General features: G+C 44.9%; 1 protein-coding gene and 1 non-coding gene across 4 annotated transcripts; both read left to right on the top strand.

The window, feature by feature from the left end:
- The first annotated feature begins 1,131 nt into the window (after positions 1 to 1,131).
- Positions 1,132 to 22,150, top strand: mta3 (metastasis associated 1 family, member 3). Of its 3 annotated transcripts, none has more exons than XM_030097804.1 (19): positions 1,132 to 1,350; positions 3,705 to 3,772; positions 4,839 to 4,932; positions 7,664 to 7,790; positions 7,994 to 8,057; positions 9,026 to 9,143; positions 10,079 to 10,181; positions 10,856 to 10,955; positions 11,048 to 11,236; positions 11,777 to 11,851; positions 12,532 to 12,590; positions 12,701 to 12,819; positions 13,732 to 13,889; positions 14,450 to 14,672; positions 16,346 to 16,438; positions 16,528 to 16,689; positions 17,267 to 17,298; positions 17,382 to 17,500; positions 21,868 to 22,150. In XM_030097804.1, exons 1-19 carry the CDS (start codon positions 1,323 to 1,325, stop codon positions 22,037 to 22,039), a joined length of 2,103 nt encoding a protein of 700 aa, XP_029953664.1. In that variant the 5' UTR covers positions 1,132 to 1,322; the 3' UTR covers positions 22,040 to 22,150. The 3 variants fall into 3 exon arrangements, with proteins under 3 accessions (XP_029953664.1, XP_029953665.1, XP_029953666.1); XM_030097805.1 differs by lacking the exon at positions 21,868 to 22,150 and adding an exon at positions 18,398 to 18,560; XM_030097806.1 differs by having other exon boundaries at positions 1,133 to 1,350; positions 17,382 to 17,510; positions 21,868 to 21,947.
- A 4,407-nt stretch (positions 22,151 to 26,557) lies between these two features.
- trnai-uau (transfer RNA isoleucine (anticodon UAU)) lies at positions 26,558 to 26,651 on the top strand. Its single transcript has 2 exons — positions 26,558 to 26,595; positions 26,616 to 26,651. It is a non-coding gene; the product is annotated as a tRNA-Ile (tRNA).
- The last annotated feature ends 350 nt before the right edge of the window (positions 26,652 to 27,001 follow it).

Genomic DNA, 27,001 nt, shown 5'->3' with positions numbered 1-27,001 from the left:
TTAGCACAGTAGGACACTTCATCAGTCACAAAACATGTTGATCTAAAGTTTGCTTCATGCATAATATTATTGGAAAAGACGCACCGGCTCTCATTGGTGACCGAATTATACGTTACATAAGTATTTAACTATATTAAGAGAGTGAAAAACCTTTTAAAATATCTGTCAACTCTGCACTTTTCCAAATATAAACATTCATCATGTGATCTACAGAGAAATCAAAACGCTAGGGGGGTTCACAAAAAGTACTGTGGCGTGTGTGAACAAGAGGTGTAGCTTCTGTTGAAAACCACCCAAAAAAGCAAAAAAAAAAAAAAAAAAAAGCAAAAAATAAAATAGACTGATATATCTAAAAATAATTATGTAGTCTTGGTGACAAATAAAAAAGTAAGTAAATAAGTAAATAAATAAGTAAGTAAGTAAATAAATAAATAAATAAATAAATAAATAAATAAACAAATAAATAAATAAATAAATAATTAAAAAAAAAAACTTTGAGGTGCGTCCCAGAGGAAAGAACCATTCAATTCCTCAGGTAAAACTTTAATATCGAGTTTTGCAGAGCATCGGAGTGAAACTGAGAGAGGTGGAGACATGGTGTGAGTGTGTGTGTGCGTGTGTGTGTGCGTGTGTGTGTGTGTGTGTGCGCGCGCGCGTGTGTGTTGGGGGTTAGATTGTGGAGATCATGAGACGATTAAAGAACACACGTGAACTGATCATTACCACGGAAAAGAATAATAATCAACAAAGAAAAAAAAGAAAACAACGGCAACATGTAGAATTCTTCACTTTTCGTCCAATCTTTGAATGAAATGTGACTTTACTCATGTAATAATATAACACATAATCTTAGTCACAGTGAGATCTTTGCTGGGATTGTATCCCCTGCCGGTATCTAATGTTCACTGTGTGGATGAGCTTGAATAAAACTCCCCCCTCGCTTTTAAGGACATCTTCCGAGCTCGGCGTTCTCAGAGGTGTCGGTGTTTGTTTGTGCGCGTGTCCGTGTCTGTGTTTACGCGTGCGCGCCCCCTCGCCGCGTCAGTCGGTGGTTTTTCGGGTTGATCTGACTTCTTTGGGCTGCCGTGAGTTCACTGTATTGTAAACGCTACTGTGAAGCGGAGGAGGAGGTGGAGGAGGAGGGGGGGGGCTTGAATTGCCAAAATTCTCCCGATAGGGTACACATCCGGAGTCTCCACCATCATAATTTAACGCACCTCCTGTCTCTAGAGCAACCGACTTTTATTGTTTTTTTTTTTAATTTTTAATTTATTCTATTTCTCGTAGTTTATGGTTTACGTTAACACTCTGGGAGGGCAGAAATGGCGGCCAACATGTACCGGGTCGGAGGTATGTATGTCAATGTGGATCTTTTTTCCCCCCCTATCAAACAGAAACCTGTCCGGTTTTGCGTGCTCCGGGCTGCTTTGCGGCGTTACTTCACCGCGTTTTGCATTTAGCGGTCCCGCACGGCTGCAGCACGCACGCGGGGACGCGTGAAAGTTGAAGCAGGAAGGTGAGAATTGTTAAATATTTGGGATCCAAAATGGGTCAGGCCTCGCGTCTGTCGTGGCCACAGCAGCTAGCCGCCAGCCTGCTAAGCGGCTAGCTGCTCACAATGTAAACATTTTTCCAGCTGTCGGCTCCTCGGGAGCCCGCTGCCTGTTGGAATACTTCCACCGGGGATACCGGGGAGCGATACGCCGCGGTGCTCCGCCGCCAGACATATGTTTAAAAGCTTGCTAGATTGTTACCACGGGCTGTCTGAGGCTGCCTTTGTATTTGCCTCTTCTGGCATGCAGCCATTAGTACGACTCCTTATTTAGCTAACGTTAGCACCACCGATGGCCCCTCTGATTAACATTGTGTCGCCTCGTAGCTCGTTTGCTCCACAAGAGCGATGCTTTTAACAGTCTTGGTAACATTGCACGGCGGGTTTTGGGTGCACACTCCCCCCCCAGATTGATCTTAAGTGTAATTAATTAGCAGACCGGGGGGGTTGCTGGGTGGTTGGCTAGCTAGCTCGTTAGCAGTCTGCTGGAATTCAGCATCAAATTATTGTCTCGGTTCGTGGCGTCGTTTCGTCTGGATTAAACCCCTCGCACCTCCGGTCACACCATCCCCACATCTTTAACAAGAATTATGTTAAATGTATCCGCATCTGCCACCTATTCAATTACGATCCTGTCGCTATGGGATGTTATAATGACGGTTTTACTCTTTATCACTGCTGTGTTACAAGGTGCTTCACTTTATGGTCACCTTTCCCCAAGTTCCGATGCTGCCTTCACGTTCTCCACGTAAACTTCAGCTCCTTCAACTTTTTTGGGATTTCCACAAAGCTGTCACATAACTATCACTTTTCACAGATTACATCTGGCAACATGTGGTCAGATCTGATTTAAACAGTCAAATTAATAATTAGGTAGATGTTTTACTTTGCAACAGGGTTAGCAGTGATCCCCTACACAATGTAATATTCCTTGAAGTGTATGTGCATAAATTCACTCAGTTCTTGTGTACCAATCGATGTGTGTTAATATATCCCAAAGTCTCCCCCTAACTTTAGACCTACTAAAGCATTTAATAGGTCAGAGTACATGCAAGTATTGTTTTCTGATTCTGGAAACTCAGTAAATCTAAACTTGTCTGCTAGATAACTGTCTCCAGTCGATTTCATAATTAATGTTGTTTTTTTTGCAGCTCCATTTTACAGAGTTCCTCCTCATTTTGTTCAAAGCACACCTGAAGATGCCCACGTGTCAGTCTATTAACCCTGGCTATAAATCAAGCGTCTGCAACCTTAATAACTAAAACAACCTGTTTTTCCCGCTTTCCACCAAATAGAATTTGCCCGGAGCTGCAAGACATGAGAATTCTTGAAATAAAGAAAGACAAAAATGCCGAATAACCGAACTGTAGCTTACGGTTGACTTCTGAAATTTAAATCTATAAGGACAGTTAAGATTTTCTCATTTTTTGGAAGTCCTACCATTGTTTTAAGAGCTTTCTGCATATCTGACATGCAGCTAAACCTGCATCCTGACAGAGAAAGCTGATTCCTCTATTTCAATATTAAGACTCATCTTTTTTTGGATTCACACATGATTAGTTTACCAACATTCAATGTGAAAGGTAGCACATGACCGGCTATTGAACTGTTCTTTGATCTAAATATCAGAGAAACTTTGACCTGTCTGACATGTTTACCCCTGCAAGCGGACTGTTTACGAGTGTGGAGGACAGTAATTACTATCTTTTGGACGCAGCTTAAACACAGCGTTGGCCATGGACTGAAACTGCACAGAAAAGTCATGGTTAGGTTGGCTGAATTCATGGCCATTAAAAAAGAAATCTTAAATTTATAAATCTGACTTTCCCACAGACTTTGAAAGCCCCACGGTTTACCAGAATCATCCAGGCCCTTTTTTTTTTTTTTGGATCCAACTGGCTTGGAATTTGATATTCTCGGTTCAGATTGTTTGCTTTCAGCAATCCATTTTTATTAACGGCAGATCTGTTTTCAACTTTTTCTTGCTTCCAATTCCAGAAAGACTAGTTTTCTCTGCTCATTACTACACGGGCGCCTTTGTCAACTTACATGGTGCTCATCAGGCAGTTGGACTCTCTTCAACTGATTATTAACTCGCTCATCACCAGTGTCTGCGTCTCAATTTCTTATTTTCTCCCCATGTGTTTTACAGATTATGTATTCTTTGAGAACTCGTCCAGTAACCCTTATTTGATCCGCCGGATAGAAGAACTCAACAAGGTACTGAGGTGTTTGTGTGTCTTAATTATGTGTGTTTGTGCCTGTTTATGCCTGTGGGTGAATAGCTTGGATTCCTCCTCTTCCCTGCCCCCACTGCCCCCTCTCTCTGTTTGCCATTGTGTGTGTACGTGTGCGCATTCAGTGAATTTGGATGTTTGCAGTGTGACTGAAAGAGGCAGGTGTTCTCCTCCCCTAACCGTCATCACAGCGGACACACCTGTAGGAGTGTACGCACGTCGACAGTTTGATTGTTGTAATAATGCTCATTGAATACAATTCTAGAAAAACTGCAGTTTGATGTTTTTTCCCTGTTTTAGTTGCATCCCGAAGAGATGATTTCCAGAGTGAGCCCAGAGTTTAGTGAAAAATGCTTCTCAAGCGGCTTTGAAAACAAGCAAAAGCTTCAACCGTGCCGCATTTGAAATATTCAGAAATTCAGGTCATTAATAGATTGTGTGGGCGGGATAATGTCTGATCAGACCAGTATCAGCCTGAGACGGACGCACTGCATCAATATGACGATATTTTCACTTTTACAGCTGATATAAAAGAGCTTTCTGCAGCATTAATGAAAATTTGAACTTTTCTATTGTATTGAGAAGCACGTTTATGTAGCCCATAATGGTATTATCTTATTAAAGACAGGCTGTAGCCTGCAGTAGTCTTATCATTTCTATGCACTGAAGTCTTCTGTTCCACTGTTTTCTTCCGCCGTCGACTCAAACCAGCCCAGAAAATGGGCAGAAGTTGGAGTCTGCGGGGTTACGCTGCCTCCTTAGCCTTTCACAAAACCACCTGCAATCACCCCACATCAGTCATGGCATTTAATACCGGCTCAGTCCTCCAGCCTGTCGGCCTAATTACACAGCGAGACAATGAATCAATCATCTGATCAAAAACACGGCCGCGGCCCCCGGTCGCCCCGTCGCAGCGGCGACGCTCGGCGATCGCACAAAGGAGCCGGGCCTCCTGGGAAATTAGAGGGTCCACGCAGGGAGGTGTTGCCACTTCTTTCAGTCAACCTGGCCGTCTCTCTGCTCTCCTCCTTTTTTTTTTTTTTTCCCAGACCGCCAGCGGGAACGTGGAGGCCAAGGTGGTTTGCTTCTACAGAAGGAGAGACATTTCTCACAGCCTCATCCAGCTCGCAGACAAACATGCAAGTGAGTCGGAACCGTTGTCGAGAATCCCGACTTTTTTTTAATGTCACAACTGTGAAATACTCAATAGTACAGGTAAATACTTGGAAAACAACACAATACTGAGGGTGTAGCATGTTCCTGCTGCTACTTTACTGCTAGAGACAAAGCGTGATCTTATCTTTCTGCTGCTGCGGCACTATTGAGATCTAACTATTGTGTCCGTGGCCCCTGAGCCACAATGAGTTTGACGCCCGTGTCAGAATCAAGTCAAATCCTGAGCCGAAACTTCCAACTCGACAACGCTGCCGCTCCAGGCTAATTGGCAGAACCCGATCTTCTCAGCGTCACAAACATAAGTGTGATCCCTCCGTTTCGTCAAATAGATTGTTTTCGTGTTTTAGGCCACTGTGCTGATTTAATAAGCAAACTGAGTGTGTGACCTTTGGGGAATAATCACCTCTTTATACCAAGCAATTAATGGGCGAACGCGTGTGTTGTTTGTGTTTTTTTGGTGTCGTTTAGATTTGACAAGCGCTCAGCAAAATTAAAGCAATTAATTAAAAAAAAGAGAGAGAGAGTTGGAAGTAACTCGTTTAAAAAAAAAAAAAAAAATCTGTTGAAAGAAAAATTAAATGATTGAAAGACTTTTTAATAACATGAGACTAAGTGGATTTTCAGCCGAAGTTGAAAACAGGAAATTTGCCATTATATGGTTTCTCCTGTCGTTAAGAGGTCATTTCCACCAGGTTTTTTTTTTTTTTTCCTTTCCATTTAATGCTTTTAGACACTGTAAGATTTACAGTGAATAAAAATGCTCTTTCTGAGGAGACAATCGGAAAACAAGTGCTCAAGTGCAGCTTGTCAGTTTGCCGATATTCGCATTTAAATGCGGTTTATCACCGGGTAGCAGAGCATCGGGCCGGCAGTGAGGCCGTCTCGAACGAAAAAAGGGAAGGAAGAGAAGGTGTCGTTGTCACAATAACACCTCTCCTGCGTGGGAAGGCTTCTACCTGCTTCCTGTGGCTTTCTGTCACAATTAAACAAATTATTAGTCAGTGTCTGGAAGTGAAAGGCTCCCCACTGCCGGAGCAATCTCACAGTTCGGCTGATGTGCAGCCGGCGACCAAGTCAAGCGTTTCTGAAGTTTTTGCGAGCGACACCCGGAACGGACGGGACAGAACCTTTGCTCTTTGTGTCATGAAGAAACAAGCCTTGCTGTGTAAACATAAAGAAACCTTCAGAACGGATGTGTAAACTCGGCGCAGCTGGTTGGGAAAACATGCCGCGATCTCAAAGCCAAGTCCTCGCTCACATGTCGGCTCCCGGCGAGTCACAAGAATGAGAAACGCAACGATAAACTTTAGTGCGGCCGACCGAGCTGCAAGGAGAGATTTGAGGCAGAGAAGAAAAGTACAGCCATTAAATGGGAGTTATCAAACAGTATTAAGCTTGTGCAAGAGTCCGGGCTGAACGACAGCTCTTCGGGTTGAGTAAATGTTCCAACAGACCCTCAAGCATCACAGTTTAACGTCCTAAAACTGGAGGAGTTTGTCTGAGAGCAGCGAGAAGTATTGAAACATTCAAAACTTGATTTTCCAAAGAAGATGCAGTATTTACATTCTGTTATTTTTTTGGTATTTTAAATTATTTAATCAGCAGTTTTATTGTTGTATCACTCTGAAAAACTTTAATTTACCATACTGATACTAACATAAGTTGACTGATTAAAAGACTAGTCGGCTTGTCTTAAATGAACTTTGCCTTTCAGTTCATAAATACCACTACTTCTCTCTTTTTTTTTTTTCTTTGTAGACATCTCTTAATACATTAAATTTGTCACCAAAAAAGAGGAAACAGTCACCTTTTCTGGGTTTCGGTTTGGACTTCAGACATAATTATCAGTTCTTGTTACGTCCCGACTGCACGGCGAGAGTTTGGGTTTTTATTTGACAGATCTCCCATGATTTCCCGGGACAATAGAGGCGAATTGAATCATGTCAGCAGCTCTCACAGCGTCCAGAAATTACATTTGAAAAATTAAGCTTGCGCTTTTATTACTTTAACCTGCCGTCTTGTGAAGCGTTAGATTTGTCAGAAACCCCCTCAAATGTTCATTTTTTTTTGTCCTTTTTCTTTCTCTTTTTTTGTGTTCCGTGCAGCATTTTAACAGTAGGGGTTCAGTTAGTGCAGCATCGTGGGAAAACAAATCAGTGTGATAGTTCCCAGCAGAAAGTAACTTTCATTTACGTTATTTTTGTGGATGACTGATTTAAAGAGTTTTTTTTTTTATGCAGCGTTGCATTATGTGCTGATTCAGCTGCATCGACGCAGCTAATCCAGTATTTATAGACGGGACGCTGTTTGAGAAATTCCGTCTCTCCTCGGCGGTATTGAGCTCGGCGGCCTGAACGGCGGAGCAGTTATGTGGAATCACGAGGTCTGAGGGATTAGAGGCTGAATTTGGGATTCTGTTCACACTTCTGTCACAAAAGTACATTAAAACTTGTACATTTCTGCCCCGTCCACGTGCGTTCGTGGGGAATTGAACCCTATTTGACACTGCTGGAGCCTGTCAATAAAGTCCATTTATTTTCAGTGTGAGCGCTCCAGTTTTAAACTCGTGTGCACTTCAACACTAAAATGAGAATGATTGATAAAATCTGCAAGTCAGAGTTTATTATTTGCCAAAAATGCACAGAATTGATCCTACTTTTTGGATTTGTGTGTGTGTGTGTGTGTGTACGTTTTGCAGAGGAGCTGGAAGAGGAGAAGGAGAGCCCAACAGAAACAGAGCTCACAGAAAAACAGAAACACCAGCTTCGTCACAGAGAGCTCTTCCTCTCCCGGCAGTATGAAAGTCTACCTGCGACGCATATCAGGTACCGCGCACGCCGCCGCCGCCGCCGCGCTCGCCAGGCGCAGGCAGCGCTCGTGAATCGTTGCTCATTCAGCCATGAACACCTCCATCCAGCAAGGCTCACTTCCTTTGTGTGTTTTTACATGGTGCGCGCCTCTCCCTCTCTCTCTCTCTCTCTCTCTCTCCCCCTCGCTCGCCCTTTCTCTCTCTCTCTCCCTCCATTAGGGGAAAGTGCAGTGTCGCATTATTGAATGAGACTGAAGCCGTTCTTTCATACCTTGACAAAGAGGTAAGCCTGAGAGAACAACGTTTCATGTCTCCAGTTTCTTGCCAGCGTCGTCGACGGTTACGTCACACTTCGTTTCCTTTTAAAATGCAGGCATTTCTGAGTGCAGCTGATGATGGTTGAATGTTAAAAAATTAAGTTTAAATTGAAAAATATATATCTCTTTCCACCATTGTCCTCCTCATAATGCCATTAATCTTGCTTTTATAATTGTCGACCTGCATTTTCGGAGCCAAAAGAGCATTTATCACACTTGCCTTTATTTATGAGGCACGTCTTCATTTCAGGACCATGAAGTTCCAGCAAAATTTCCACGGAACTCAGAAATACCCTGTTTTGCGACGGTGCCCGGGGCGAGTGTGTTAAATCCTCCCCAGCGCTTTAAAGGAGCACTGAAGTGTCAGTAATTGCAAAATAAAACATTCAAATGCGTGGAGGGATGGACATCTGAGCGATTATTGATTTCCTTGCATTCATCCGTTTGTACTTGAGGCGTTTTCCGGGAGATTTCGTTGAAGCGCTTCGCACCAGCCTGAGCTGGTGTAAGGAGTCACTGCTGCAGCTGGTGCAGAGGAGACGATTAGCCGAGCTGCGCGAGAAGAAAACATCACTAATGGAGGCAAAACTATTAAACAGCCTCCAGTGCAGAACCAGTCTTTGGATATTTGAGGCTTTCGAGCAAAGGTCTCAGAAATGTGGGAAGCGATGGCCTTTTGCCTACATTAATCCGAACAGAAATACAGCAGCGGGATGCAGGATTTAGTACATAATATATCCGACTGCGTATTGAACATGAAAACGTTTCAATCTCTGAGAATTTATGAGGAGAGACTCTTTATAATGAGAGATCCAAAGTATTGTTTCAGTCTTTATTTTTGTCTTCATCCGAGCTGAAGGGAGGATTAGCTGCGCTTTAAATGACGAAGCACGAGCCTCAGTGTTTTGTTGATTTATGAGCCGTTTTCCCGCAGGATACCTTCTTCTACTCGCTGGTTTACGACCCGACGCAGAAGACGCTCCTGGCCGACAAAGGGGAGATCCGAGTGGGACCGCGCTTCCAGGCGGACGTGCCTGAAATGTTACCAGAAGGTCGGTCAGACGCGGAGCCCTCCGCCCAGAGGCTGACGGCGCTCCGCCGCCCGCAGATTCTGTTGTTGGCTGCAGTGTTAACGCCTCCTCGCCGCGTGCGAGCGGGCGATGATTAGTCTCATGGGGTTACAGCGGGGAGAGCATTTGTGTGTTGTTGTTTTTTTAAAGAGGTGAGAATATGCTGGCTTTGTTTTAGCAGTTAGAAAACATGGCGGCTTCTCTCTCCCTGCTGAAGCTGCAGTGATCCATTCATCAATTTCATTATTTCACCATAGAGTTGCGTTTATGTCGAAAGCGTGGATTTTAAAGAGTGTTTTTCTTCTCTGTCGCAACGATGTCAACAGTTAATCTCTCCTACATTGACACGTGAAGCTTAGTCCTGCTGTTTGTACGTCCAATAAGCTGTTTAATTGGACTTTGGCTCCATTGTTGAAATGGCCTCACCTCAGCAACAATAGCTGGCTGTCGACAGTCTTTAAGATGGTCAGTATTGGAGGATTCCAGTATCTATGAGCCAGCAAGTTTTCAATCCTCAGACTCGACGGTGTTGCAATTTGTCAGTCAGCTTTTTTTTTTTTTTTAAAGTGTGATCTCCATTTTTTTTTTTTTTTTTTACATGCTGTTCAAAGTCCGGGACATGATTTGTTGCTCTAATCCTGCAACACGTGGATTTCAGTCGAGCCAACAAATTTTATGTCCAAATTTAATGTTATATGTGACAAAACAGGAAATGGTTATTTTGCGGTTTTGCATGAAAACTGTCACCAAAATAGCAACTAAAAATTCCTCCTTTGCTGTTGTTAAACAAATATATGTCGGACTTGCTGTATTTTTTTCTGCTCTTTTTGTACTTTGTTCCAGACGCTGTATAGATCCCTCCTCACTGATTCATTCAGGGTTAGGGGTTCACTGTGGTTTTTGCGTGTGTTTTGCAGGCGAGCCAGACGACAGGGACCAGGCCAAGCTAGAAGAGAAGCTGTGGGATCCGGAGTGTCCCCTCACCAACAAACAGATAGACCAATTCCTAGTAGTGGCACGGTAGGTCGCCGCTCACAGCAATGGGTGGGGGGGGGGGGGGGGGGGGGCATGGTTCGATCCCAGCTGAGTCTGGAGGAAGGCGGCTCACTTCCTGAACAGATCTCCAGTCGGACTCAACCACACATCTGGGGCCAGTTTTAGTCAATGTAAGCAAAGAGAGCACGCAGACTGTAAACGTTCAGGCCACCAAGCCGAAATTCAAACCAGGAGAACTGCGTCACAACACAGCTGTTCAGAAAACCAACATCGCTCTCGTCCAAAACGAAGCCGTTCGGTATAACGTGAGCCGAGGGACTGACTCTCCCCAGACCGATCGGAGGAACGGCTCTCCAGTTATTAACTTATTTTTATTCACGATATGAGATTATCTCTGTTTTGGTTCTTCAGAAATGAATGGAATTGAATTAAAAACCAATCAGGAGCAGATCTGCTTTAAAGTCATTGTAAACAACTCGGCAGTAATAACCTGTAAACGGCTCTTGATTGTGTTTCTGGCACCAACATCTCATCACTGGAGGCTGTTTGTGAGCCACGAGACGTCGTTTGATTCATTATAGTAAAGACGGCGAAGCCCCACTCGTGTGCAGATGTTTTGCAGATCACAACACACACACACACACACACACACGCGTGTATTTTTCCTGAACCTGTGTGTTTGGGCGCATCTCTTCCAGAGCGGTCGGGACCTTCGCCCGGGCGTTGGACTGCAGCAGCTCGGTCAGACAACCAAGCTTACACATGAGCGCGGCCGCAGCCTCACGAGATATTACACTGGTGAGCTGAACACACACACGCACGCACACACAGATGTGCACACACACCCTACAGCAGGCGGTTTAACCCCTCTCTCTGCGCGCCGGCTGCAGTTCCATGCGATGGACACGCTGCATCGTCACAACTACGACCTGTCCAGCGCGCTGAGTGTGCTGGTCCCGGCGGGCGGCCCCGTGCTCTGCAGGGACGAGATGGAGGAGTGGAGCGCCTCCGAAGCCGCCATGTTTGAAGAGGCACTAGAGAAATATGGGAAAGATTTCAACGACATCCGACAAGACTTTGTAAGTGATTTTTTTTTTTTTTGTTGTCGCTGAGTTCATTGGTCGAGCTGTTAAAATCCTGAGTGTCACTGCTGAAATCTGCTATAATCATCATAAATCTGACCGCAGCTGCTTTCCCGTGAAGACAGATTTCCCCGTTTACACCCTGCCTTCAGCTTCATGGCAGCCAGGAGTGACTTCTGATGCTTTTGAACTTTTTTTCCCTTCCCACCGTCTACCTTTACTGTCCTCTGAAGCCCGGGCGGCAGCACCAGGTGCTCATGAATACATATGAAATGTGCGCGTCGGTGTGAGGGGAGCTCGTGTATTTTTGTCTCGGGCCAGAACTGAGCACAGCCAGCAGCAGCTCTCTCAGCCACTGTGGTCACGATGCCTCCATCTCATGAATATACATGAAGGCTTTCGCACCCAGATGGCAAGAACATGAGATATTAATATCATTAATTTGCTCTCTCTCTCTCTCCTCTCTCTCTCTCTGTCGTCCTCTTCCTATTTTTCTCCCCACTCTTGCATCACGTTCGGCTCTTTCTGCCGGTGAAGCTGCCATGGAAGTCCCTGACCAGTATCATAGAGTACTACTACATGTGGAAGACCACAGACAGATATGTGCAACAGGTGAGACTCTCGAAACTCTTGAGTATTTATCCCTCTGACAGTTTGACACTTTCATTCTGGACATTTTAAAACGCCCATTTGTACTTTTAATTCTTATCATGTTGAGCATTTCCTTCAAAATAATAAAAAAAAAAAGAGAATTTCCCATCATCAACAGTGATTTAGATTTAAATGAAAGAAACAAGAATTTGTCTATTTCATAAAGAGCTAACTGAAAAAGTTGATGTATGACAGAAATAAGCGGATTAGTCAAATTTGGAATTTGTTACCACAGAAAAAAATAACATTTTTATTAAATATGGATTTCATGTTTTCACCTGAATATAAATATTCTTTAAGATTTATTCCATTATTCCGTGTGTCCTGAAAGTAAATCATTTAGCCAATTCTATCCTCAGATCTCCTCAGACTATGAAATCAGCTTTGCGGCGAAATGTTGGAAAGGTTGCGATTGTTGGATGATTTCTTCATCGCAGCAGAGATTCTTGCTTCTTTCTATTGTAAATTATGCAGGTTTGGTGGCAATCCGCTTGTCAGTGAAGAAAAGAAGCAGCACCTTTTGGGAAAAACTCTCACATGAAGCGGTTTTCTTCATAATCCCACAGCGCTGTTTTCCGAGAGGATGTTTGTTTTGGTGCCATTAATGAATAAACCCCCCGGGTGTCTCTCTCTCTGAGCAGAAACGGCTGAAGGCAGCAGAGGCAGAAAGCAAACTGAAGCAGGTTTATATCCCCACATAGTGAGTCTCTCCTGCTTTTCCCATTAAAAAATCTTTTTTTTTTTTTTTTCATTTAGAATCCCTCCAGAAGACGGCAGCCGTAACTCTCTCCCCTTTCTTTGCTCCGACAGTAACAAACCCAACCCGAACCAGATCTCAATGACCAACGGCAAAATGGCGACGGTGAACGGCGCCGGGCCCGGGGCCTACCACGCGGCGGGCGGCGGCCGAGCCTGCGAGAGCTGCTACAGTGAGTCCCGCGCGAGCGAGTGTGTAGTTAAAGACGGCAAGTGTGAAATTAAATGGCCGCCGCGGTGACCACAAGTCAATTACAAATGGAAGGGTCGTAAATGGAGTGTTAAGTCGGAGGGAGGATTCCTGACTGCACAAGTGGCGTTTTTATTTTTAAGCCACTCCCACTTATTAAACAGCTGCTGTCAGTAATCCAGTGATCAATACCCGCTTCATCTGACTTTGAACGAGGGTTTTGTTCTGCATAGAAATGTTTCTTTCTTTTTTTTTAAATTGGTGCTTTGAATTTTGTCGCCCACGGCTCACATGCGGCCCTTTTCCTCATTCTTAGGCTCTCTGTGGCTCTGACAATTAAAAAGATGTTAATTAATTATTGCTTTTAAGGAGTATTTTAAGCACAATTGAAGTGGGTGTCAATTCTGTAAAATAATATCTTCCACCTCAGAGATGAGATTAAAACCAGAACAACTGCACTGTAAGTACATTAACACCAGGTGATTCTCTTCTGTAGCCGCTGGTCGTCGTTCAAAGCCTTAGAAATAAATAGGCGTGATTAATTCTGACTGTAATCATCGCCCGTCTCATTCTGGGTTTAATGCTCCTCCCTGAGCGGCTCCTGGATGACTGATGCTCGCACTGCAGCTCAGCTGCCCTGAAATCACCTGCGTGTTCATCGCACTGCGTACTGAAGGAGCCGCGCAGTAAAACGCGACAAAACCCTGCCTGATTTAAAGATGAATCAATTTAAACACATCAGATTTACGGCATTGGAGTCATCCATGGGTAGCGTGTGGGCCGGTTTAGAGGTTAACGTTTTCCACGGATGACCGAGGCTGTGGAGAGGAGCTCTGAGCGCGCTCCCGTCGCAATCCCCCTCTAACCAGCATGAATTGATGTTGTGCGTTGACAGCCATGCAGTCGGCTCAGTGGTACTCGTGGGGCCCTCCCAACATGCAGTGCCGGCTCTGCGTTTCCTGCTGGATGTACTGGAAGAAGTACGGCGGCCTGAAGATGCCGAGCCGGGCCGAGGCCCCGGAGGAGCGGACCTCCCCCAGTCCGGCCAGCAACGTAAGATCAATGAGAGGGCGAAGGGCGAACGCGATGCTCAGAGGGGCTTGAATGTGACCTCAATAAGATTCAGCTCAAAGCACTTTGTACCTCCATCATTCAGCATGATGTCACACATGTTTAGTAAGAGTGAGATGGAGCATGATTGTTGCTCTTTTACCATCTTTGAAAGAAGAGCATCGTGCAAGAGGAAGCCATCTGATTGGTTCCACACTGACTCTGCAGCAGGACGCAGTGATCCCAGCCTTAACGCTGATGCTCCGGGATCAATACCACTTCAGGGTGTGAAGTCTAATTAGGGGTCCCTGCAGTAGTGACAGTCCTGATCTCATCTGGGATTAATTGTTGGGGGGAGAAGAATTTGCTTCAAGGTTGTGGAACGTGCCTTCCGGAACGAACCACAAATCGGATGCGGAATATTTAGATTGTTGACTCAGGTCGGAGTTGGAGGAACAGATGGGTGCCCGGTCTTATAGTGGACCCTGGGTTGTATTTTTCGATTCTCCATCAGCAGTTTAACGATGTTTCCTCTCTCCTCTCTGTCCCGCCGCCGACCCCAGGAGTCCCGCTCGAGAGGCCACGCCCCCCGCCAGTCCAACCACATGGTGCCGATGCGAAACAGCGGCAGCCCCAAGTCCTCCATGAAGACCAAGCAGGCCTTCCTGCTGCAGGCCACCCGCCTCACCAAGCTGGCCCGGCACATGTGCCGCGATATCATCCGGCTGCGCCGCGCCGCGCGCCGCCCCTTTGTCCCCATTAACTGTGGGGCCATAAAGGCAGAGTGTAAGAGCTCTTTCAATTCCTCCTAACTTCTGCCCACATGGAAGCACACACACTCATAGACACACACACACACACACACACACACACACACAGACATAACACACACGTAACACACTCGCTCAGTCACAATCCCTCCTCAACCCGACCGCTCCCGCCATCAACCCCCATCTCTGCTCCCCGTCTGTCCCCTCCTGTTTTTATTATTATTGTTATTATTATTATTTTGTTTTTTGTATTCTCCCACCCCCTGTTTCCAATAAAGACTGCCTGTCCTCATAACTATGAGTTCTGATCATCTTTTCATTTGTGATTTTGTTGTTGTTTTTTTTTTTTTATTTATTTATTTTTTGTTGTCATTTTCTTCCGTTTGTTCTGGTTCTCGTTCACAGTCGTCTGAATCAAAACGACTGATTAAACCGGACCGTTTCACATAAAGCTCGCACACTGCAACAGCGCATACGAATAATAATAATCCCAGTCGCTCCCGTCATTAAACACGTAGACTGTTGCAGCGCCCGAGAGGAGCCGTGTCGTAGTCTGAGCCGTGCACTTGCCTAGGTTAGCTGTAGAGAAGATGTATTTTACTAAGAGAAGCTCTATTTTGCACGGCGCTCCCGGTAAAGGCCGACCGTCACTGTAAATACCGAAGCTTTAGAGTGTTTGCCATCGTCATTTTATTATTTTTTTGTCCCTTTTTTGCTCCTCATTCTGTCCATAATGTGTGTTTCTGTGAGTGTATTCAGACAAAATGAATGTTTGATTGGAAAGCTTTAGACAGACTGGGATGAAACTGAAACTTGGGGAAAAAAAAAACAAACAGGAAGGAACCATGACTTTACCGTCATACGCTATAAAAATGTCGCTGCTCTTGACTTCCTTGCTGCTGGATCATCTGCTAACGTAGATGGACGTGCGCCGCTCTGCTCATCCTGTTAATTTCCATGCAATATTCATCTGAACCCATCCTGTCGCCTCCTCCCGTCTCGTGAATCCTGCGGACAGGATTTACCACCCAGCCTCATTTCTCCCTCCCCGGTTTTTAACCCTCATTCTTCATTTTCCTAATGACTGTTGCAAATGTTCTCATCTCATCCTCTACCTCTCGTTTGCTCTCCTTCCTTTTTTTTTTTTTTTTTTTTTAATTTTTTCTTTCATTACTGTGTGAATGTGAGAGTTACACCTCCAATAAAGTCTCACCTGAAAGCATTTCTTCCGAGTCTTTGTGCTTCATGTGTCTTGTGTTATCTGTCCCATCACACTCCACCACACTGAGAGGAAGCCCAGCAGCACCCCCCCCCCCCCACTCCCTCCTCCTCCTCCACCCCCACCCTCACCCCTCCAGCATGGACTCGACCTCATGTCCTCACGTCTGTGTCCTCACAGTGAGCATGTCCTGACTCCTGCATGCGATGAGGAAGGAGATGATTTTAATTTTGTTTTTTCCCCCAACAGTTCTCATTCCATTGCCTCAGTTTTAACTCTTTTGCGCCGGCCGCTGCATCATGTGACGTTCCTCCGCACCCGTCCGCAGCCAAAAGAGGCCCTTTCCATCCTTCAACACTTCCTTGTCCTCATTAGAAATGGATGAGGAGATCTCGGTCAGGTGCCGTCCCAGTGAACCCGGGGAGTTTGTGGAGCCTGACTGACAGAAATGTCTTGTGTGTTTGGTTCAGATATGTTGAGGGTGTCGGAAGGGCAGGGGACCCGCCTGCCCAAAACCAGAGCGGCCCAAAGGAGCACTCTGACCAGTGTTCTGCAGTTTCTAGGTAAAGTGGGTCGCGATCACCCCCCCCCCCAGGCCTCCCGTCTGGAGGAGTCAGTCTGATGCAGCTGAGGTGTGGTGTCTCTGTTCCAGAGTCCCGCCCGGCGACCCACGCCCCGCGCTCCCACCGCACCCCGGGCCTGCAGACGCCTCCGCCTCGCCGCCTGCTTTCCTCCCTCCCTCATGGCCCTCACGGCATGCTGGGAAAACGCAGCTACCATCACCACAGCAGGGCTGAGCCGGACAGGCGCTCAGGTACACACACACACACACACACAGCTGAACCGCTTCCCCCAGAGTGATTATTCACCCTTTGCTTATTTATGAGACTTTCATTGCTCAACTAAATCCTGGCCTAAAGCAGGAAGTCGTTGCTTGTTGTGTGAGAGCCCCCGACACGCAGTCCAAAATGCATCCCCAGTATTATTAAGCCTCCTGTGATGTGAATGAATCCTGGGGACCAAACCGTGTTCATATCCAATGTCTTCTTCTGTCCTCTTTCTGTTTGATGAAGTGCAGTTAGTGGACACACACCTGGACTCGATAACCTTTTTCTGCCGTTTCTCATCTAAACTAGCTCGTTGGAGAGAATGACAACTAATTCTAATGAAAACCAATCAGCAGATGGGGGTCATTTGGATAATTTGGATGTCTCAACTTCAGTCTGACACTTTGTTTTTTATTGGTAACTCTACTATTTCTCCTGACATTGAAAACACAGTTATTTGTTGCACCACTTTTAAAACCAGGAAATTGAATCAATACTGCTCACAGATCCCCTCACGTGTTCTCTGCATCTCTCTCTCACTGCTGTGGCTTTTGTTTTTTGCAGAAAACCCAGGTACGACAAGTGGACCTCTCATGGTATTTACCTTGTTTTCATTGTCAGTCATTGATCAATATGTTGATTGTAGCAGCTGAACTGAATTCAGCTGACATATTTGCAGCATAACGGGCGAAGCAGCAGCGGCGGGAGCAGCCGCGGAGGCATGATGATCCGCAAGAGACGCCCCAACTGGATCGATGCCCCAGACGACAGCTTCTTCCTCGTCACCCGGGAGACCAGGTAAGCAAAGGTGACCCTTTATTGATCTCTGATTGGTTGACAATGCATGTGTGTGTGTGTGTGTGTGTGTGTGTGTGTGTGTGTGTGTGTGTGTGTGTGTGTGTGTGTGTGTGTGTGTGTGAAGGGAAAGCCGGGAATCCCGAGAGGCGAGAAAAGGCGCATAAGAGGAAATGATGGGAAAGAAGTTGTTGTCAGAGAGCTGTGCAGGCTCATGCACACAAACATCCTCCAGAGTTTGAGACTGTAATGCAGGTGTCAGACCCTTTAGAATGACTTCAAAGTTCAAAATTAATTCAACTTCATGGTCGGTTTCCTTCTATATTATGTTTCATCAGCTTCACGGTTTTGTTGTTGACATGACTGAATGTGCTAGTAAATAAATAGGCATTAATTTAGGCCCGGTGCACACGCGGAAAGAGGCACGCACTCTCTCCTCTATCTGCGCTTATGAAATAAATCAAGGTTTGCATGTCCGCATGTGAGGGAGAAAGATGTTCCTCCATTAGGCCCCGTGTCTAAATGAGCCATAGCACCCGGCTCGCACAGCCGCCCTCGGACCGGCGGGGCTAAAATTAGAGCAGCTAACTGGTGCAGATGGAGCCAGGCACCGCTGGGCCCTGAGTGGAAATATCATTACCACATTAGCCATGGCGGCGCTTGCATGGATCACTCACTTACCAGCAGACGCAACATGGACGCAGAGATAACATCAATCTGAATTTCTCTGCCCTTATTGTCGTATCATTCTGCCATTCACTCCCCTAATAGGCACGTGTAATGCTTCTGTGAATAAAAGGCATTATTAGATCTGCTCTGAAAGGCTGGTGCAAATGATTGGAAGTTTCATTTTCTCCGATTTTCAGCCTCTTTATTCCCCTCTCTCCCTGTCTTTCTCAGTGTGACGGAGAACGCAGCGCGTTGCAGAGCAGAAAGAGGGAGTGGGACAGCACTCCCGCTTATTCAGGGAGGGGAGAGAGACAAATCAAAATGGAATACAGATGACAAATTAACACTTTTCTTATCATAGGTAACACTGTGGCTTTTTCGGTGACATAACAGCAATTCAGCCTGCAGTCAGGACAAAATATGAACATCTTGCACCCTAAAATATACAAATATGCCTTCTTTGAGTGTGGAGCTGAGAAAAAGTCAGAGGATCGTTGAAGTGGGTAAGAGGGATCATCAGGGCATCGTAAAAACTGGCAAAAAAAGAAATCTACGAAGGAGATCAGAAATGGCTGCAGCCTTTTTTCATTTTTAACCATTTCCTTCACAAATGGATGCAAACTTGTTGCATGTGTCTGCTGTTCGACGGTGGTGCAACTGAAACACGAACTGAACGTGCACGGTTTAGTTTCATGTTAAACATCATCCTATGATGAGCTGCAGTGAAACTTTGGGCTCAAATTGGGCATTTCCAAGCAAGATTTGATTTTACTGAGCATAACTCTGCAGCTGAGTCAAGCACGCTCAGAGACTTTATCATTAATAAAACATTGCAAAATGGGTCATGTGCACCACTATCGAAGGTGTGTATGAGTGTGTGTGCATGCATGTGTGTGTCCGTGTGCCTGTCCCATCATGTGTTTGTGTAGTTGTGCCTATGTCTGCATGTCTATTTCTACTGAATGTGGGACAAAACCTGAATACACATCTGTGACCGTTAACCTGATTTCTTTGGCTTTTTGTCTGCGTGTGTGTGTGTGTGTGTGAAGCTGTGAAATGTTTCAGAGAAAAGACGCGATCGCTTGTGGAAAGTTGGAGCACAGTCACAAACAACTCAACAAACCCAGACTAATAACTCCTCATGAAGGAGCGAACCTTAAAAACACAGTTATACAACAAAGTCATGCAGTCCCGCCGAGGAAATCGGGTGCAGCGTGTAGCAGCCCTTATCGGGAAAATGGATATTTTAAATCTTTGGCTTTACAGTGAATTTGACCACGGCTTGAACTCCAGCAGCTGCATCCACTCTGTGGATCCCAGCCCATCAGCATATTGGATAAACAGCATTTCTAACTCCTGCTTGGAGAAACTGGCCGCGTTCCAAATGTTACAGCCGTTCCCAGCCTCACCGACATTTAGCTGGAAATCTCTAACATACTTTACATGATATAATTTACAGGTTTTTTAAAAAAAATCTGGTTTTAAATATTTTTAGTGGCTTCGTTTTATCAGATGATGATTTCATAATATATTATTGTGCAACACAAAAGTACCTTTCGACTTTCGTTACAAATAATATAAAAACAACCGACAACTTCTCCCTTCTTCAACTTTCTTCTGGAGTTTCTTCCATGCTTCCTCTTTCCTCCAAGTCGCAGTATTTGAACATCTGTTGGCAGTGGTTTATTGGTGGCCTGCTCAGTCACTAAACTGATGCTGTAATTTGCAAGCTGTTCAACGATTTTCAACCACCGTTGCATAAACACATAATTTTTGAGATCGTGCAACAAGCTGCACATTTGATGGTAGACCCTCCAAAACCCTTACAGGGTAAAAAAACATCTGAGAACATGTCGCACTCCAGCAAAACCAAACTCTGAGAATGTTTGGAACAGCGAGGTAAACAATTAAAGTGTTTATAATGGATAGAAAGAGCTTCTTTAACCAGTTAAAGCAGTGAAAAACAGCGTACAGTCCCCCCAAAAGGAGCAGCAATCAAATGATATCGTCGCTCTACGAATGGGAGCCGGAATTGCAAAAAAAAAAAAAAAAAAAACTAAGCAGAAATGTAAATGAGACAGCTTGTTGTGTTTGAGGATAGATTTACATGTTTGCTCTCCGTCTCCCGATAGACAGCTGAGCAGACAAACGGCGGAGCTTTGGATCCTGCGCCACATGAGCTTAATCGATTCTGTTCTCCTCCACAGAAAATGCAGCTTTATCTCCAAGAGACTAAATGAGAGCAACTTCCTGTGTCACAATTGGCCTTGGAGTATGTTGCGCGTCAGAGACGTGTGTGTAGATGCACGGCAAATGCAAATACGATAGACGATCGAGAGCGTATAAGAACAGGATGTAATGTGCTCATTTGATGCACAGCTGGGGACTCCGGCGTTGCGTTTCCCATCCGCGGAGCCGGCGGTGTTGCTCAGAGAGCTGCAGACGAGGAGGAAAATCAGAGAGCAAGAGAACTTTGCTGTTCATTAAATCGCAGACTACCGAAAGGGAGCCGTGAATAATCACCTATACATTGTGGTTGCGTACCTCGCATTTGTCTCAAATTGAATTCCATTAGTGCTGCGTCGAGCAGTCCTGAGTGTGTCCCCCGGTTGGGATTTTAGTGCAGTCAGTGGTTGTGGGCTGTTAAAAAGTGCCTTCCTGTCACAGAACAACGTCCACTGCTGCCTCCAAATGACTCCTGAGTCCCTTTACAGGCCGGGAAATCCTGCAGGGATGCATCTCTTCTCTCTTGCCTCCTACCTGAGAAGCGTACTTGTGCGTCCGTTCCTGATGCTAATTAATTGTTACACCCTCCTCCAGTCAATCCTGTTAAAACAAGAAGATTTGGTTGTTTCTAATTACTTGCTGGGCCGCCTGCAGTCTTAATTTGTTGCCCTTAGTGTGAACTTTTGAGCTTGTAAAAACATTTCTGTGAACTCAAACTTTATGGCTTTCTCTTTTTATGAGTTTTTTTTGTTGTTTTTTTTCACCTTATGCGTCCGATTTATCGAGCTGCCGCCGGAGAGGTTTACACTTTCCACCTCATATAAAGCTTGTTATCTGTGCCCAGCTCAGAAGACAGACGGTGTCAGAGGAGAAACACGGCAGGAAACGGCTTCAGATCATGACGCTGGCAAGACGTCCCTCCTGATTGACTACAAACAGTCCGACAACGAAATCATTTTTCTTGTGCTTGCTTTGCTTAATTTTGTTATTTTTTTCACCAGCTTGCAGAAGTACTGTAATGTTTTAATTAGTTAGATGTACAGATACACAAAGCACCCATTCAGCTTATTTTATTTCAGTCAATTTATTTTTCAAACATAGACCAAAAATAAGATGAAAAAGGCAACTTCGAAACTTGAGTCCCTTGTAAAGTATTTTAATATTTCCCATTAAGGCTCTGGTGCAGCCCTGCATTCACCCTGGATTGATGTCAGCTGTGCTTCATACAAATGTGAATAAAACAAAACTACTCCAGCTAAAAAGACTACTTTTCTCCTTTCCGGTACCGGAAGCCCTGAGTTTAGCCACGTATTTCTAAAGAATAATCATTAAACTAAATTAAATTAGCACTGAGGAGCGCAGCTCCTTGATGGTGTGCCAGTGTTGATGAATGTGTCTTCACTGTAATGTTATCAGCTCTGCATCTCCGTGCGTTTCTCCTCGCTCATGTCCCATCTCGTCTCCACCCCCCCCAGGAGGGCCCGGCGGCTGCTGTCGCGCTCCCAGCTCCGACACGCCTGCCGGCAGCCCTGCGAGCAAATCACCCTGCGCAGGGTCTCCCAGGGCCCACCGCAGGGGCTGGTCCTCGCCCCGCCGCACCCCCACCCGAGCCTCAGGATGCGAGGCCCCATCGTCATCCACGACTGACCGGATATGGACTCTACTATCCCCGACAACACACACACACACACACACACACACACAAACACACACACACACTGCTTCCCAGTCGACATACACCGTAACGAACTCTCACCTCCTGTCGTCTCATCTTATCGTTTGATTTCAGACTTCTTGACACCAGAGTAACCCCAACAGGACTTCAGCAGGCTGTCTCACTGTTAGACTGCAGAACGATGTGAAGAGCCACGATGCAATAGAAACACACACCTGTCCCGACTGCAGGTGCTGACTGTATCACCCCCCCCCTCCCCCCGTGAATGTGTTTGTATGTGTATATACTGTATCTGTGAGCAGAGAGAGAGTGTGTGCGTGTGTGTGTGTGTGTGTGTGTGTGTGTGTGTGTGTGTGCGCGACTGTGTGTGTGAGAGCGAGGGGACGCTGTTCTTACTTTTTACGGATGGACATAACGACGGATCTCAGTGTGACCTTTGTGTTGATGGTGAATTGTCGTGAACTTTTATCAGTTTGTATAAAGCTAATTTTTGGGGAGTCGGGGTGGGCTGGGGGGGGGGGGGGGGGGGGGGGGGGGAGGGGTGGGGCGGGTTGGGGTGGGGGCATGAGGTTGGGATTTCTGGGCCTTGAGGCCCTTTTATCATGGGAGAAGAGACACATGTCCACCGCTGACATTAAAAAAAAAAAAAAAAATGCACTAAAGTGAGGCTGAACCAGCGGCCTTTTGGGAAATACAGGCTTGAGAACTTCCAGGTTTTTTTTTTTTTTTGTTTGTTTTTTTAAGCTCATCTTGAAGTCTGACCCGGAGCCGGCGTTGAAGAATGATGACCCGGAGACAGTATTATTTGACATACCCCCTAAAAAAAGAAAGAAAGAATCACATCTCCAGGTTTAACACTTTCAATAAAGCATAAACCTTGCAGATCCAGCTTACATCAAACAGCATAAACCTCCCTCCTCCTCTGTATATAGAATATATTGTATATCTCATGACAACACTGTAAATTCTGCTCACCTGATTTCTATGGCCGACTGTACCTACCTAGCCGTGACATGGGTACTAAAGCACTTCCTTTGCAGCAGAGAAGGGCATGGATCTGTCTTATTTCCCTCCAGGCTGCGATACACCGGCAACCTTTTGTGGCAAAAAAACAAACAAAAAAAAAAACGAGTAACATTGCCAGCAGCTGCTAGCCGTCTGCTGACTACATCGGTCGATCCCCGATCATTTGTTCTATAAATCCAATAATCACGTTTTTCCTGTCGTTCCTCTGTCTCTCTCTCTCTCTCTCTCTCTCTCTCTCTCTCTCTCTCTCTCTTCCTGTCCCTCCTTCCCTGCTGCATGACAATGTTACAAGCGGGCGTTGCCCCACAAAGTTGCCGGTTGACCCCGTCAGGCCTTCAGGCGTGTTTATTCTGAGTTTTAAACTGGCATCGCCGCCGCATGTCTTTGAGGATGAGAGCCTCCGCTGACCCGTGGGTCACATGATTTCTTCTCTTTCATTCAGAATGTTTATGTTGGTGTTTCCTGTACGTCATGTGTTGAATTATGAATATGCTGACAACAATAAAAAGGAAGAAAAAAAAGAACAAAAAAAAACGACAACACCTTGACCGTTCTCGGTGAGTCATTTGTGGTCATTTTCTTTGCTATTGAAATAAATTAACAGATCAAGACAATTTCATGAATTCATTTAACAGACAGGACCTTCAGCAGCATGTGAAAGAGTCGCAAGCAGCTGGTCAGCAGTCTGCTCACTCCCTGCTGTGGGGCAGAGCTCATCGTTCCATCAGCATGTGGTTGCGTTGGTCACTTACACAAACAGCGGGTCCAAGCTGATCCCAGCCTCTGCCAGTTTTCACAAATGTTCAATTTGGTTGACGTCCGGAGATCATGGAGGGACTAGAAGCCATAAATGTACCACTTAAAAGGGACATAAACAGGCTCTTAGTTTAAAATTAAATGAAGAAACAGAAATGTTGATAAACGTCATGAGAACAAAGAATACTTATTCCTTTACTTTCTTTTGCATTTTTAGTTAAAGAAACTACTAGAATAATAGAATTTTGTTTTTGATCCACAACTTCAGTGAATCATTTGCTTCGAGAAGCTTGCAGTGTATGAGCCACCCACTTCATCTCTTCACATGTGTTTCTCTCCTTTCACTGCCTTCAAAGGGAGAGAAGCGGGCTGGATGGTGCTGAGGAACACGGCGGCCTTTTGAGAAGATGTCGTAAAAAAAAAAAATATCCCTGCCGAAATATGGCAGTTTGACATAGTGATGAGGAACAAGGAGTGCCGTCGGAATATAAATGGCATTGGAGGGAGCTCCGAGCCGGCCTTGAGATACTTTGCTGCCTTTTATACGAATGTGTTGACGCTCGCTCTGTTATTGTGCTCAGAAATGGGTTTCATTTGCAGATCATGCTCTATCATCACGGCTCTTTAAACATGAACATGGTGTCCAGCTCGATGTTTATGTCTCAATATTTCCAATCAGCAGCATTATCGTAATATCGTGTTTTATGATTGCATATTTTGATCTTTTATATCTGCTCAAATGACTGATTGCTAATTAAACATTTGCCTTTACACAAGGAACCATGAAAGAGTACAAGATGTGCTTCTTATATAGCAGCCAACACAAAAATCATTAGAATGTAACAATCACTTTTTCTACTCTTGGCTCATGGAGACGGTATCTTCAGTATCTTGGGTTCATTTCAGATTACTCATCGCTGGTGCATGTGAATGAGTGTGTGATGGGTGTAACCTGCCTTTCTAATATGTGGTATACAGTATAAAGGTATCCCGTCTCTATCTGATGATAGTATTCTGCTTACAGCACTAAACAGCAATAAAAAAAGTTATTTTCTGTTTATCAAGACACAACTCCAAAGTTGCTTCGTTATCCAGCAATTTCAGTGTTATTATTACCCAGATTCAGATTAATCTAGTTAAAAGAGTTTTCAATCATTTTAAAATGATCTCCACAACCGTTGATGTTGTCCGGACATATTAGAGGTTTTTCAAAAAAACATGTTCAACTTTGATGATTATCTTTGAGAAGAGACGATCTAATAAAGCACGACAGGCACAAAGTGGTCCAAGCTGTCTGCACCTCTGAAAAGGCTATTCATAATTTATTTACTTATATATTTATTTATTTAGTGAACCTGATTGCACAGATTTGCTTCATTTCAGCTCATAACACCATGACTGAGTTTGAGCGGCTGTGCTGGGAGAGAACATCCGATTTGGAGTCAGAGTTACAGTTGATCCCAAAGCGTGACGGCAGGGATGGAACAGAGGTCAGGGCGCTGTGCAGAGACAAGATACAAAGTACGACAACATCTTCTGCATCAGTCGGGCTTGATGCGTAAAGGTGCTGCCACTTCAAGGCAGGAAAAGCGCGGTACACAGATGTGGCTTTGCTTTGCTGAGTTTGTTGTCCAGTCAGCTGTGAAAACACTGCTGCCGTTATCTCAGTCATTCACATCTAAGTTATGCCATGAATGCTGTTAATGAACAATAAGTGTTCTGGAGAACAGACACTGTTTTCATAAATTGGGTGAAAGTGAAAGTGTTTAATACTCTACACCTCATGGTAAAATATCCCAGGATGAAGTCCAAGTTCAGGGCCCTTTCTGTGTGGAGTTTGCATGTTCTCACTGAGAGTTATCAAAGTACTTTCTCTGACAGTCCAAAACATACATTTGAGGTTAACTGGCGACCCTCCATGTAAATGTAAACGTCAGTGTAACTTGTTTGTCTTTTGATGGACTAGCAATTTTTTTAAAGATGAGCAATGCTGGATAAAGCAATGCAGAGTATGAAGTTACTGTGTGAAGCATTATATAAAAACATTTTTTTAAACCTTACTCAAAAATTATTAAAGGCTACTTCATAAACTGTCATTCCCTTCATTCATTGTGTAATAAATGTTAGCTTTGTTTTCTGAAAAAACATTCTGATGTAAAAATCACTATGACGGGAATCCAAGGGGCAATTTGTGGTGTAGCTATTCTGCTATCTTAATGATAAAACCTTTGTGCACAGCTCAGGTTAATGATGGATTTTGACAACAACAACAACAACAACAACAACAACAACAACAACAACAACAACAACAACAACAACAACAACAAAAACACACACATTGCAACCAAGGCAATTAAGAAAAAATCAATTAGCAACAGAGGAAACACATATAACCGATTTGGAAGTGAAATTATTAAACTAATCAATATATTTACGCTTTTAAATCACTCTGAAGATCATTTGTTCCAATACTGATTTTTCCGAGCTTTGTGAGAGGTACGTGAACGCAGCCCATGCCTTGGCTCCACGGGGCTCCCGTCCTCTGTCTTCACGCGACCGCCGGCGTCCCGTCAGTCACACACCTGCTTTTTACTGTCGTTTCCCTCACGGCAGAACAAAAAGAATGACCCGCACGCTGCAACGAGCGCGAGGGTTCCTCTCAGGTCCTTGGCTTTCTTCAACCCACTTACCGGCCGCGGACAGCTGAAGCTCCAGTGGCGCAATCGGTTAGCGCGCGGTACTTATATGACAGTATTCAGCTGAGCAATGCCGAGGTTGTGAGTTCGAGCCTCACCTGGAGCAGAGTTTTTAGTCTGACTGTCGCTCTGGACAGCACGTGAAGCCTCTGAAGTTAAACACCTGCTGACGTTCATGACAAACCATAGCCAGGTACACTCAGAATAGTCACGTCACAGCACTCTGTCTGTTCACACACTTCTCACCTGATGACTGGATTAAACCGGCGGCTTTATGCTCGAACAGAAGAAACAATGAATCCATTTGATTCATTCAATGGGATACCAATAACTACTTTGCACTTTTATTGTTCTGAAGTCGAGTGGTGGGTTCCCTCTCAGGTATGGTGTGTGACACCGCCCCCTATTGGTTGACAGTTCAAACTACTCCCCCGTTGTAAAACCAGAAGAGAGCCG

Source organism: Salarias fasciatus, chromosome 8, assembly GCF_902148845.1.
Source record: "Salarias fasciatus chromosome 8, fSalaFa1.1, whole genome shotgun sequence".
NCBI classification, from domain to species: Eukaryota; Metazoa; Chordata; class Actinopteri; order Blenniiformes; family Blenniidae; genus Salarias; species Salarias fasciatus.
Note: the sequence above shows the minus strand (reverse complement) of the source record. Positions and strands in the feature narration are given on the sequence as shown.